This window comes from Haliotis cracherodii, unplaced genomic scaffold, assembly GCF_022045235.1.
Source record: "Haliotis cracherodii isolate W230 unplaced genomic scaffold, xgHalCrac1.p SCAF_29, whole genome shotgun sequence".
NCBI classification, from domain to species: Eukaryota; Metazoa; Mollusca; class Gastropoda; order Lepetellida; family Haliotidae; genus Haliotis; species Haliotis cracherodii.
The window spans coordinates 1,110,538-1,124,873 of record NW_027266285.1 but is presented as its reverse complement, the minus strand read 5'-3'; the positions used below and the strand labels follow the sequence as shown (position 1 = coordinate 1,124,873).

Below are 14,336 nucleotides of genomic sequence, written 5' to 3'. Positions count from 1 at the left end.
TGTTGGGTGTTAGGGTCTGATGTTACTGTTCAAGTGACAAGTTCCACTCTCAGGATAGCTCAACCCTACTTTAACATTGCTTACATTGCTTGACCTAACAAAGCATCATGCAACCACATACACACATGGACATTATACCCTTGGTTGATGGCACACAATCTCTGATCTCAGTACTACTCCAACCATTGACAATATGGAAGACAACATGCTCCTTGTGTACTCCCAAACATACAGTTGTAACTAACTTCCTAACTACCCCATTCTTTACATATCACACTTCCGCAAACCACTGACCATGCTCAGAGCCTTGCTCTTTCACCAATGCCTTACATTCATTCACAGCGAACTAGCAACAATTCTGAACTTAAACAAACAGCATCAACAGTTTTAACTAGTTTTTCATACAGAACCTGCAACAAATATAGCTGTAAAATCATTGGCGTAGTGCACTCTGCCTATGGTAAAATATTCCACCCCCCTCCTTTTCCCCCACCAACATCCTCTTTCCCTGTCGCCCTGTGCCTCCAACTGCTGTCTTGATTCTTCCCTTCATCCCCCCACCTCCAACCACTGCCCATACTCCCCTCTCCCACCACTACCATGTGATGTTTCCTCTGCCCACCGCCTCCAACCACTACTGTATTGGTTTATCTCATCCTCTCCCCTTCCAACCACTGCCTTAGCACCCCTCCTCTCATGAAGCACCTGGGCTGTCTTCCTGAAACTTGATCCAGAAGACTTCTTCCCTCGTCAGTCCTAAATTAGTCATAGTGGAAGCTTCCCCTCCTCCTCTGTGAGGCAGCTAGACTCGCTGCAACACTCACTCAACTTCGTCATAGGGCTATTTCTAGCAAGTCCTGCTCACACATTTTTCGCAGGAATGCCAACCTGAACATAGACTCCATTTCCGTCTGTGTGTCATGATTCAAAATCAAAACAATCATTTGCCAATCCATATATAAACTCACCACTGAAGCACCTATAGACATATACAACTAGGAATGATAACTTTATCAAAAGATGTTTATAATGATGTGATTATCCATCTTTTTCATGTGCATCAATTTGTTGTGGAGACCTAAGCAAGTGTATGAAAGAAGTTGCTTCAGTTTTAGTCACTGCCATGACTTGTTACAGGTTTGTCCTACCCTGAACACTTGTGCTGAAAGGAATGTTGATTTGCTGCCTTGGAGTTGGCTTGGGTGTACTTTGTGTTTCTGTGTACTGGGTTTGTTAGTTGGCATTTTTGTGTGGAACAACTGTGTGTTCTAAACATAGGGCTTTGAAGTGTGAGATATTCTGGGAAATAATTCTTCAACTTTATCAGTCTTTGATCCCTACCCCTGTCTGCCATTCAGGCATGTAGATCAGGTGCACATCATGACACTGACTTATATCTATAATGACAAGTGTTCAGGAATTATGGTGACTGTGAGAATGGTAAAACACTGCAGCTTGATTCAGGAAAAACAGGATTACTTTTGCTCATTTCAACAATGTCACAGTTCAAGATTATTACCATAACTAAACAACATTATCCACCCAGAAGAAATATTTTAAACACATGAACAAGATACGATTTTTATACTTTTAACAAAAACTACTGCCTTTACAATGATATGTATTTTTAATGTCATTATTTAGGTTATTTTGATTAGTAATTTTGAAAAAAATAGAAAACACAGTCATGGTCGACTTAATTCTCATTTAATGTCTTAAACAGTATTTACAACCATTTTTTTCAAACTTAGCACATCTTCAAGTAAGCCCTTTGATATTAATTAGAAAAAGGTCCCCTTGGTCCTTTCATTGATACTCTTGGGTCAAGACACAGATAGAATGCTTTCACTTCATTCATTTGAAATGGACGCTATATAGTACAGTCAAACACTGTCCAAGTTGAAGGGACCTATATAAATACTTCGAGTTATCTGAAAATGATGATTAAAGGGACCAAGCTTTTACTTCAAGACAAACCACAAGTTCGGCACATCAAAGTTTGACACAATGGTGTTTGACTGTATATGAAACTAACCACCTTTCACAATAAATCAATTTCTACAATCTGATGATGTAAGCTTGCTTGATTACCATGTCAAGATACTGCCCATCTACACACCAGGAAGTGCTCACATAGGATCTTTTCCATATGTCTCCAACAGAAGTTTCAAAATTATGGAGTTCTTGCAGGACCTCACATGCGATCCCCTGTATCATGTTGCAACATTTTCAACACATGATCCACAGTAGTATATTTCAACACACGATCCACAGACGTATATTTCAACACACGATCCATAGTATCATGTTGCAACATTTTCAACACACGATCCACAGTAGTATATTTCAACGCACGATCCACAGACGTATATTTCAACACACGATCCACAGTAGTATAATTCAACATTTGCAACAGACGATCCACAGACATATATTTCAACACACGATCCACAGTAGTATAATTCAACAATTTCAACACATGGTCCCCAATATCATACCTAAAAATTTTGAATACATGATCCTCAGTAGTATATTTCAGCATTTTCAACAATCTTACATAGGATCTTTTTCTACTGAAAGTAATTTAGAACATATTTGATGAGTTGAAAACAATGCTTTAATATCAAATAAGTTGTCACTGTGAACACCCATGTAAGTTTGCATAATTGTTTTTTAAGTGAAATAGAAAATTGTTTTATACTTTTATACCATACACCCTCTTTAAATATTGGTTGCAGCTAAAATGGATGGAATTATACTATGGCCTGCAAGTTTTCAGGCAAAGTGTGCGCTACTTAAACTTGATAATGCCCTCTTTTTGCCAGATGAGCCATTCTAAATCACTTTGCAATATGATGTCATAGCTATTCTGCATACTGAAGTAAACAAACATGGCTATCTGACTATCAGAACAGCTTCCGACTTGTGTGACTGAGGATACATGGGTCAAAGATGTCCAATGAATATATTCATGAGAAACAGTAACGACAAAGATGAGTATAATAGCTGGCTGATGGAGGAAAAAGTGGACACTACAGCGAAGTGCAATGTTTAGGAAGTATTCTCATTCTCTGAACTTCCTTGCAGGTGCTGGTATCAATCAGTAAAATGTCCCTCAAGAACTGCTGTTGTTGTCTTGTGATAGAAACGAAAATTGGGGTTTTCTATCCCCAGCTGCATAATGCCAAAAGATGTTGTAAGATGGTTCTTGTTGTTACCCAACACCTTACCAATAAAGATTATTGCACTTATATAGTGACGTGCATGCACATTGTGTGTGTGTGGCTGCTTGTACTACTAGTCTGGACTGATTCCGATTAATAGTACTAACCCACTGAGATACCTTGCCGCAGTTTAACATGAATACCCCACTCAGACACAGTATATTGACTCAGAGCCGACCGGCCCCTTAATGCCGAGCGCCAGACAGGGTAACAGCAAGTACCATCTTTTAACGTCTTTTGGTATGACGCGGCCGGGGATCAAACCCCAGACCCTCCGCTCTCTGGGCAGATGCTCTACCACTAGACCATGGCGGTCGACCTCTGTTGTGAGTGAGTATATATGGTTTTACACCGCTTTTAATCATATTCCAGCAATATAACAGCATGGGACACAAGAAATGGGCTAAACACATTGCACCAATGTTGGGACCACTGTTGTGTCCATGTGAATAAAAACTGCCAAGCTTTGCTGTTTGATTGGTTAGTTTAGGGACATTATCATGTGCAGGGCAAATTCCCTTCATTTTAGCTAGAATAATGGTAACGTTATTCTTCAGAGCATTATCATTTACAGAAGCCCTTGGCCCATTCAACTGCCCCACTTGTCAGGCAGTTGATGGCAGACCTCAGGTTGCAGCAAATGACAATGCCCCCCAAAATAGCATTACCCTTAGATTATCAATAAATAAAATCATGATATACAATGTGAAACTTTCTCTACTTCCAAAATAAGAAATGACATAACCTGCTGTACTTCCACTGTAAGAAATGAGATAACCTGCTGTACTTCCACTGTAAGAAATGAGATAACCTGCTGTACTTCCACTGTAAGAAATGAGTGTACCTGCTATACTTCCACTGTAAGAAATGAGTGTACCCGCTATACTTCCACTGTAAGAAATGAGTGTACCTGCTATACTTCCACTGTAAGAAATGAGTGTACCCGCTATACTTCCACTGTAAGAAATGTGTGTACCTGCTATAGTTCCACTGTAAGAAATGAGTGTACCTGCTATACTTCCACTGTAAGAAATGTGTGTACCTGCTATACTTCCACTGTAAGAAATGTGTGTACCTGCTATACTTCCACTGTAAGAAATGTGTGTACCCGCTATACTTCCACTGTAAGAAATGAGTGTACCTGCTATACTTCCACTGTAAGAAATGTGTGTACCTGCTATACTTCCACTGTAAGAAATGTGTGTACCTGCTATACTTCCACTGTAAGAAATGAGTGTACCCGCTATACCTCCACTGTAAGAAATGAGTGTACCCGCTATACCTCCACTGTAAGAAATGAGTGTACCTGCTATACTTCCACTGTAAGAAATGTGTGTACCTGCTATACTTCCACTGTAAGAAATGAGTGTACCTGCTATACTTCCACTGTAAGAAATGTGTGTACCCGCTATACTTCCACTGTAAGAAATGTGTGTACCCGCTATACTTCCACTGTAAGAAATGAGTGTACCTGCTATACTTCCACTGTAAGAAATGTGTGTACCTGCTATACTTCCACTGTAAGAAATGTGTGTACCCGCTATACTTCCACTGTAAGAAATGTGTGTACCTGCTATACTTCCACTGTAAGAAATGAGTGTACCTGCTATACTTCCACTGTAAGAAATGTGTGTACCTGCTATACTTCCACTGTAAGAAATGTGTGTACCTGCTATACCTCCACTGTAAGAAATGTGTGTACTTACTATACTTCCACTGTAAGAAATGTGTGTACCTGCTATGCTTCCACTGTAAGAAATGTGTGTACTTACTATACTTCCACTGTAAGAAATGTGTGTACTTACTATACTTCCACTGTAAGAAATGAGTGTACCCGCTATACTTCCACTGTAAGAAATGTGTGTACCTGCTATACTTCCACTGTAAGAAATGAGTGTACCTGCTATACTTCCACTGTAAGAAATGTGTGTACCTGCTATACTTCCACTGTAAGAAATGTGTGTACCCGCTATACTTCCACTGTAAGAAATGTGGTTACCTGCTATACTTCCACTGTAAGAAATGTGTGTACCTGCTATACTTCCACTGTAAGAAATGAGTGTACCCTCTATACTTCCACTGTAAGAAATGTGTGTACTTACTATACTTCCACTGTAAGAAATGTGTGTACCTGCTATACTTCCACTGTAAGAAATGTGTGTACCTGCTATACTTCCACTGTAAGAAATGTGTGTACTTACTATACTCCTGATGTGAAGATGGGCTGCATGCCCTGGTACACCTTGATGTATGGCCGACACCCACCACTGGTGTCAAAGTTGGGGACGCCGTGGATCAAGATGTGATGCAGGTAGAGGGCATTACTGTTGATCTTGATAGCGCCTGATAGTAATCCTGCGAAGTAGTGTACATACCTGAAAAAAATAAACAAGTTTATTCATTCCATTTACATAATGTCATGTTAAGAAATGTCTTAATTTAGAAATATGCTTATAAACCTTTCTTAAACAAAATATTCAATTTACTTTAAAATGAAATCAATCAACCATCCTATTGCTGCATATTTAAAAGGCTTGAGTAAGAAAACATTTGCAACGTATGTAAATTGCGTTCCTACCTCCTCTGTGAGGGTTGAGGGAGGCCACCCAGTTTATCATCGTAGAATCTCTTCATTGCAAATCTATCAAGTGCCTGGTCAGCACTGCAAGAAAACATTGAATGACACAAACACCATAAAATAAGTAAGTAAACTGAATATTCTTGAAAAGCAAATTCACCCTGTCCCGTTGCACCACACAGTCAAATTAAATTTTATGCGTTTCAAATCTTGAAGTGTTATTAGATAGATTTTAATATAATTTTAATAAAACAAAATGATCTAGACAAACCCTGATACAGATCTTAGAATGGAACCATTATTGGTTATACTTGAATACCCAAATGATCCCATGTTAACTCTAAGCAAGAGTTACTTCCCCTTTGACCATGCACTACAGATTTGAAAAAGCATTTTGTTGTGTGGAGGAATCAGAACTAGTACATTTGTAGAAGTGTAAACATGCATTTTAGGATAATACTATACAGTAAATGTTCACATTCTCACAATTATTGAGCACATATTTAAAAAACAACATAAGCACACTGCTTTCATCACGCCAATAAAGTAGTATCTGCTACTTGTTTTTTGTTAATGTATAAAATTCCCTTCAAAATACATAGCAATGGTCAACTAATATCACAATACATATTACCTCAACTTATATACAAGGATATCAATAATTCTATAACAGGGGTAAAGTATTGTTATTATCAAGACATTCTGTTCCCGAAAGTTGATTTTCTTACTATTATGATTATTACTAGTTCATTCAAGGCATGCTGTTTTAATTCATTTTTTCACATGGAATTTTATCAAATATATGTTTTTCCAGAATCTTCTGTATCAAATCTATCACAAAAATATCAAACATTTCACTTTCATATGCATAGTGACATTAACAATCCAACTGTTTTCATCATTGGGGGCGGTAGCTCACCTGGCGCAGATGTTGCTGTAGTGCATGTAGGCTGCAATGACGTTTGCCATCCGCCCTTTGCCACCCTTACAGTGAATAACCACAACATGCATGGGGTCCGAGTTGAGCCAAGAGTCGATAGACTTGCATATACTGCAGAGGCGCTCAAGGGGAGGGGCAACATGGTCGGGCCAGCCACAGTCCCGCACCCTGGCATGGAGGCGGGCCAGGTCCTGGCGCTTCTCAGAGATGTTCAGGATCTATGGGGTAGAATTAACATGGTAAATAGGGCAGCCCACATCCAAGGTGCAACACATACAAATCAACTTATTCATCCACAGACTAAGTCTCTCTTACAACAAGCAGTAACTGGCAATATAGTAAATGCTTTTATGTAATAAATATTTGCATGTATGGAAGTATACTAGTCAATAAAGTTTATATGTGCATATTGGTCCATGACCCAAACATATGATGTTACTTTATTCAACATTACAGTACTGGTCAGCAGATAACATGAATATGCTTCATATGAACTAAATATTGCATAAAATAGTGAATAAATATGATCATATTCATGTCATAACAATAATGGGAGGAGAAATCTTTAATAACCTTAATCTGAAATAATTGTTACCATCTCATCACATGACAGATCATAATTACTGCAACAGTATGTTGATTGTCCATTGAAAATGTAGTGTTTGATGTTAACAGTGACAGATGGGAATGCGGTTATGTATTTATACGTGTATTACCCACCAGTGAGTTGTCACCATGTCTAGCCATCAACATCTGTATGACCTCTTTGAGGTTGGCGCGGTATGTTGTGTCATGACCTTCAGCAATGAAGGACATAGCTGGAACAAAGGGAAGATAACTCTAAACTTCAGAAATAAACTGAGAATAAATTATGAGTATTGATCAATCACAAAACACTTTATCATCAAGATGAAAATAATATGTCAAATGGTACAACAAATTGTCCCCAAAATGTCTTGAAAAAATATTTTTTGCTTCAGACTGTTGATTTTTTTTGCCTGAAGCAAAAACACATTGTTGCAAGGTGGGTTTTTTTGTTTTTGTTTTTTAAATCAGGCACATAGTCTTATATTATAAAATAATCAAGGTCACTGAAATTTTTATTTGAACATATTCAGATACAGTTAAATAAGTTACTTCATCTAGCTTCTTCAAAAGAATTCAATAGTCAGTGAGTTTGGATTAATGCCACTTTGATCTTTCCCCCCATATTCAGCTGAAGTACTGGTCAATCATCACCAGGATCAATAAAGGGGAAAATCTGGTATTTGAACCCATAATCAGTTGATCCTGTGATACTGAGGGAGGCAACTCTACACAGTAAAAATATTGTCCCCTGAGGAGATCAGGCTATGAATGCTATGAATCTATACATGAATTCCATCATATCTACTTACAAATGATCCTCTCGGTGATGTAGGTCAGGTCCAGAGCCATGTGGTTTTCACCAACCTGGTCCTGGCCCCTAGAAACAAACAATAAACGGTATAGTCACAAAATATGTCACATCACCAGACACTGTCAGCATCACATGTAGATGTGTTATAGCTACTAATGACAGTTCAACATGACTCACGGGGACATTCTTTTATCATGGACACTCTGTCCTTTTGACAAAAAGTGGTATCCAAATGTATCAATATTGAAAAGAGGATAGCCTTTGGAGACACCTAACATGCTAATTGTGAGTTGACAGTCATGTCATTCTCTGAACATTATTTCAGTTGTCACAGTGTGTCAGCTTGACAAGAGCTAGGATTGTTGAAGGTATTAGACGTTTAACATTTCAGTAAATTCCACAAGCACAGGTATGGTGATGACAAACCAGAAATCATAACCAGGGCAAATCTGGAATTGGAATTCATTATCGGATTCTGGCTTGCCTAAGGGACACAACTCAAAATTGTTTGCTTTAGACGATTAGTCCACATCGACTGAGCCACTCATCCCTTTAGTTATTCCAAAGAATATAAAAACCAAATGAGAACTACCCTCTGAAATGCTCTTCACCATATCCAATACATACTGTATTGCTGTTAAAAAGACTAGTTACAGCCATGGACACTCACCTGTTGATCATATCTCTGAGATTGGACATGATTCCCTTTGAACCAGGAGAGGATATCGGTGGCTGCAATTGACAGACAGACAGACATGGTAACCTTTGGATAAAGTATGCTGCATGATATATCGATGCTACGCAGGTGTTTTGCCTCCATGCCAACTTTCAGGGCAAGCTGACCTGGGTGATCTACTGCTTTCAAATTAATTTTTATTGTGACAAGGATGTAGTCTTTCGGCATGCTTTTATATTTCAATGCCGGGCAACATGTGAATAAATCAGAATCTGCATTCCTCCTCTTATTCATTTGATGATAATTGCTTGCAGAAGTGCTTCTAAAACCGTTGACATAATCAGGATCAAATATGGAATATTTCAGTTTTACAAAGAAAGTCATAAGCTACAAGGATGGGATTTAAGGACAATATTTAACCCCAAGGCAGATAAGAAGTAATAAAAGAGGCACTATCCAGTTTAATATGCAGTAATGTTAAATCTAGATATAAACTTTGTTGAAGATAGTATTCGTATCACAGGAAAACAATGGCGAAATTAATTGTAACTAGAGTAAACTATGGTTATAATGAACTCAGAGGGACCACTTATTTTAGTTCATTTAACCATAGTTCATTATAAGCATATTTACAGCAAATGTCCAGGAGAAAAAAACAAGTTTGTTAAAAGCCTGTTTGTTATAAAAGTAGTTTACTGTGTTTTCCAACCCAATACTGAAAGCATGCAGATTTCTTTGTACATGATTAAACTGAAGTGTAGGCCTGTACACCTACATGAAGTAAAGGTTGATACTTACAGAAGTGGTTGCCTGTTGTCTTGTTAGTGTGTCATTGCTCTGAAATGGAAAAATGATGCATTACTGGAAATTCTCTCATGAATGGTGGAGTATGTGAGTAGAAAGGACTGCTCTGTTCTCTAAGAAATGAGGCAATTCATACTTGAAACCACCATTGGTTTACATTCAGCAAATTCCACACACTGTAAAGAAATTGGAAAAATACCCCAAGAAGATCTGTTACAAGGAACAAAGTTTGTCTACACCTACCTCATGGATATCAAACTCAGATTCTAAACAACGTAGGACAGCTGGATCTAGAGTTCGTCTTTTACTCCTTTCTATAATTTCTTGTATTCTGGGTGAAATTGCATATTTTTTCACCATTTCTGCCTCCATAACTTTTCGGGTATGCATAGTGGTCTTGTTGGAGGTGTTCCCCTCATATGACTTCATCACCTCCATGTTGCTGTTACTTATGTCGCAAGCACACAACACACAGCTGGTGATCACTAACCCTTCAAAACAGCGTAATATCCCAACACAATGTCATTGGAAATGCAGACAAGGTCATATGTGTATTCCTGATCCACACATCAACACAACAGACTCAATGAATATATCCCAACAAAATACCACCATCCAGCAGCAATATCATCGAAAAGTCAAACTCAGAAAAAATCAGATCCTTTTTTCCGATTCAGGATGGCTCCTAGTTTCACCATCAACCGAAACGAAATGACACTGACATGTAGGCAGTCTTATGACATTCCCGACTCGAAGAGTTCCCCCAAATGAGATTGATGAGTTTGCCATTTTTTCAGGCAGGTATCCAGTCCTTATTACTTGATCATTCTGGATCCCTTTTCATGTCCAGGGTCATCGCTATCCATCCAAGACGCAGTTGCTTTGAAACCAGTTGAAGGCAAGTTTCGACATCCTCACAACAGAGAAGGAACATTCGTCAAGCTGTAGACTGTCAGGGTTACAGGGTTGAGAATCTGGGTGAAACAGTTTGGCATACTCCCCTAAACAAAGTTTCTATTTGTACCCCAACATATGGTTTTACTTGTTCTCATGCATACATGTTTTCTTTTCTTGAAGTGCTCACAGCCATGCATGTTTGACAGAATATCATAATGTGCTTTCCCTTGAACTTATTTGGAGCAGATTTGTTAGATTAGAAAAGAACAGCATGTCTATCCCTGTCTCCAGGGTGGTATGTTGGACAAATACAGTAAGTTTGGAAGTAATCCACAACTTAACTGTAACCTGATGCCCAAAATTGTGGAAACTTGAGGAATGTGCAAAACTACTGTCTTATGATAAAATGTCTTCTATGTTTATATGTAAATTTGGACAAATTTCTATTCTGAAAAAGTAATGCCAATTTTTTATCACTGTAATGTGTTTACGATCAGCATGTTCTTGCAATATAATGTTGCCTCAAATCTGATGAACGAAGAAGGTCCAGCAACACCTTTCAAGAAAGGTGACGTTTGTTGTGTTTGGGGGTTTGTCAAATTTCTCCAGATTCCCCCCTCTAAACGATGCAGTGGGCTTGTCTGTTCCTGTGTTCAACATAAACACTTCCACCCATTACAAGTTAAGCAACCTGTTGAGGTAGAACTTCAAATATTTTGATGACTTCTTAACATTTTCTGAAAACACTTTCCCCAGGTGGAACTCCCATTTTCAGCTGTTTGAGGATGTAGTTAGAACTGTAGTAGAACTGATAGTTAGAGCTATCATAATTCAGTACCTTGTGTATTCACTGCATTAGACAAGCAGATACCAGAAACTTCCACAAGTGGATTCCCCTAACATTGAGGCAATAGTTGTCCTCCATGAAAGTCCATGTCATCCTGTCCTAGAAAGTTTAATGATTATTACAGATTTCCCAGAAAACCTACAATAAACAATCTGTTAAATAAAATTCAGTAATGAATTTAGATTCTTTAAAATATTTTCAAAATAGATTAACCATAAACTAGTTTTTTCAACAACCTTCCATCCACATTTAGATGCATAATTGTTTATGAAATCTTCTTCTTGATCTAGCCCAAAAGGCCTCATTTTCATGAATACCTCTGTTCCAAGCACTCTCTTTATGAAAGCCATTACTTTTCACAAAACATCACAGTCATCATAAGCAGCTGTCAATATCTTCTTTCTCCCTCAATCACCAAGGTGATAAAATGACAATTACAAGTAATTGACTGACTATGACCCTTGAAGAATGGTCACTTGTAAGCACCAGTATGGTGATACAATCTCCTTGTGTGTAAGCCAGGCCATAGAGTGAGGAAGTCAACAAGTGGACAGTTAATGGACAACTTCCTTCATTCATTACATCAGGTGCCTGTCATGGCCTGCATGTCAACAGAGCCAGAAGGCAAAGGGGGCCATGTCAGACACATGGATAAATCTTCTTGCTTGCTGTCCTGGCACACATAAATATGTTATGAATTGTAACTGGGTGAATGTTGTCCCAAGCATGTAACTGACTGCCATATAAAGTCTTGTTGAGGCTTAAGTGTTTTATTGGGTGCACTACAACTATTGGTAATCACCAACAGTTCTTCTACAGATATAAACTTATTTTGATTGAGTATATTCAACATAAAAGTCCAAATCAACGTCAAAACTCATTGATCTTCCAATGCTTCCATCAGGTGATATTTACCAGTCATGGGTCAGTGTGACATGAAGGTCACTATGATCAACTACTGTGATATGTCATAGAACCCAATAGTGTCTTATCCCTTTGACCTCTCCATGATACAATTATCAACAGAGAAGATTACAGAACAGTGATAAGAAGTAGCATTGACTTGAAATTGTGGTAGTATATAAGCAAAAGGCCTGGCGATGATCCATCACAAGCAAACCCAGTGATGGGTTTGTAGACATTGATAGCTTGGTTATTATGGTCTGGATTGACATTTGCAATTGATTCACACTACTACCATGGTATCCTTCCCTATCTTGTTACCAGTATTGTTCTTGCTGTCATAATGATACTGTTTGTTTGGTGTTGATGCGATCTATATTACTGAATAAGGATGATATTTGATAATTTCAAAGTTGTTTTTGTGAATCAGATGATACTATTGTAGCTGATAGCTATTAGAATTCTCCAAATAACATTCCAGCTACTTCACGATTTGAAACAAAAGTAAAAACATTCCAATTTGAATTTGTCAAAATAAATATTTTTTAAATAACGTACGACCAGTATCATAAATCTATCATTGACATCCCATTTGTGTACACTAATTTCAATATGTCACATGATACTATCAATCACAAATGACCGGCCATGTTTTGAGATCTGCCAATTGAGAAGGAAAATTACTCTCGAACACATTCTGACATTTATAACATTGCGACTACTCAATCCTATAATAATAATGCCACACTTTCTGACCTCTACTGCTGCAGCAATATTCATTGAAGATTCAAGGCAATAGCCCATTCCCTAACCATTTCTGTACAAATATACACAAACATAATCTACATTCTGCAGATGCGATATGTTCTTTGAAAATCATCATTACAGCCAAATCAGGAAATATTTCAATTTTTATGAATTTCTTTCTTTCACAGGGCACAGTATGTTCATTGTGTAACTAACAGGTCCAGCATGATTACAGCCAAATCTAGAATTATTTCAATTTTGATAAAAATATTTCCTTCAACAGTATGTTCACTGTGTAAATAACAGCTCTGATTAATTTCAGATAAAAAACAGTTTTCATTATACATCTACACCCAAAATTCCTTACATTTCCTATTTCAGCAAGTTCAGCATTCTGGTCTATCCAGTTTAGATATTTGTGACTATACTTGTATAAAACTGAACCTGCCAGCTTGGAGTTGGAACACGACAAAACAGGTTTTTCCATAGATTAAATCAGCTTTATGCAAACTTTACCTGAATTCATGTGACTCCGTAAAACGTCCTTAGGTCGAATGAGGTCAGTAAGCGTCCATGCATGAATGTCCGGCATGCAGGTTGAGACTATTGATTGACCAATCACTGACCAAAACAGACCATAACAACCGGGCTATATGAAGCAATACACCAACGTGGATGTGGTATACATGGCAAACGCTGAACACAGCATGGTGACCCAGAAAGCTAACGTAGCATATCTGAATGTTATTAATCAATGGAGGCTATTAACATGCAGTTCTCCGTCTGTGTGAAGCCTCTGCCTTGTGTATGCTAGTCCCTGTTCTGTCATACCGAAACACATTCTTATTTCATAAAATCCACATATCTTACATGACAAAGATATTTGCATATTTTTGCCTGATAAGAAACGTTTGCATTAGCGTAATTTTGATATATTCCATCCTGACACAATCGAGGAAGATATATAATGACATATGTACATATATATATATACTAAAGACATTCTGGAAGGTCACAGTTGTACATCAAGCATAAAGCCCCAAGACACTAGCCAATTGTTCTTCTTTCCTTACATTGTATCTTTTACCATTGTCCTCACTATAATAGGAAAGAAATCTACCTGAATTGATTATAACCATAGCTTGTCACAGTACATGAATGCATGACTTAAAAAGACTGTAATGTGTTAATTTCACACCCGTGTATACCAGCATATAACTCTCCACAATGGCTAGGCTGGTATTTTTCTTATTATGCATTTGTATGGATCTCCACTCAGATTTTTTCAAGCTACAGTACAGAAGAAGAAGTATATGAAGAG

The 14,336-nt window shown here is 37.9% G+C and overlaps 1 protein-coding gene across 21 annotated transcripts in view; it reads right to left on the bottom strand.

Annotated features, from left to right (window-relative positions):
* LOC139473536 (tensin-3-like) overlaps positions 1-14,336 on the bottom strand; it is a 258,760-nt gene that overhangs the window by 40,652 nt on the left and 203,772 nt on the right. For 19 of the 21 annotated variants that reach the window (XM_071256156.1, XM_071256160.1, XM_071256164.1 and 16 more), the window contains 7 exons: positions 9,616-9,654; positions 8,812-8,873; positions 8,140-8,207; positions 7,463-7,560; positions 6,722-6,960; positions 5,803-5,886; positions 5,426-5,599 (listed from right to left, as the gene is read on the bottom strand). In XM_071256156.1, coding sequence (XP_071112257.1) covers positions 5,426-5,599; positions 5,803-5,886; positions 6,722-6,960; positions 7,463-7,560; positions 8,140-8,207; positions 8,812-8,873; positions 9,616-9,654 — 764 coding nt within the window. Of the gene's footprint in view, positions 1-5,425; positions 5,600-5,802; positions 5,887-6,721; positions 6,961-7,462; positions 7,561-8,139; positions 8,208-8,811; positions 8,874-9,615; positions 9,655-9,864; positions 10,513-13,531; positions 13,681-14,336 lie in introns of those variants that run through there. The other 2 variants (XM_071256176.1, XM_071256163.1) reach the window with 2 other exon arrangements.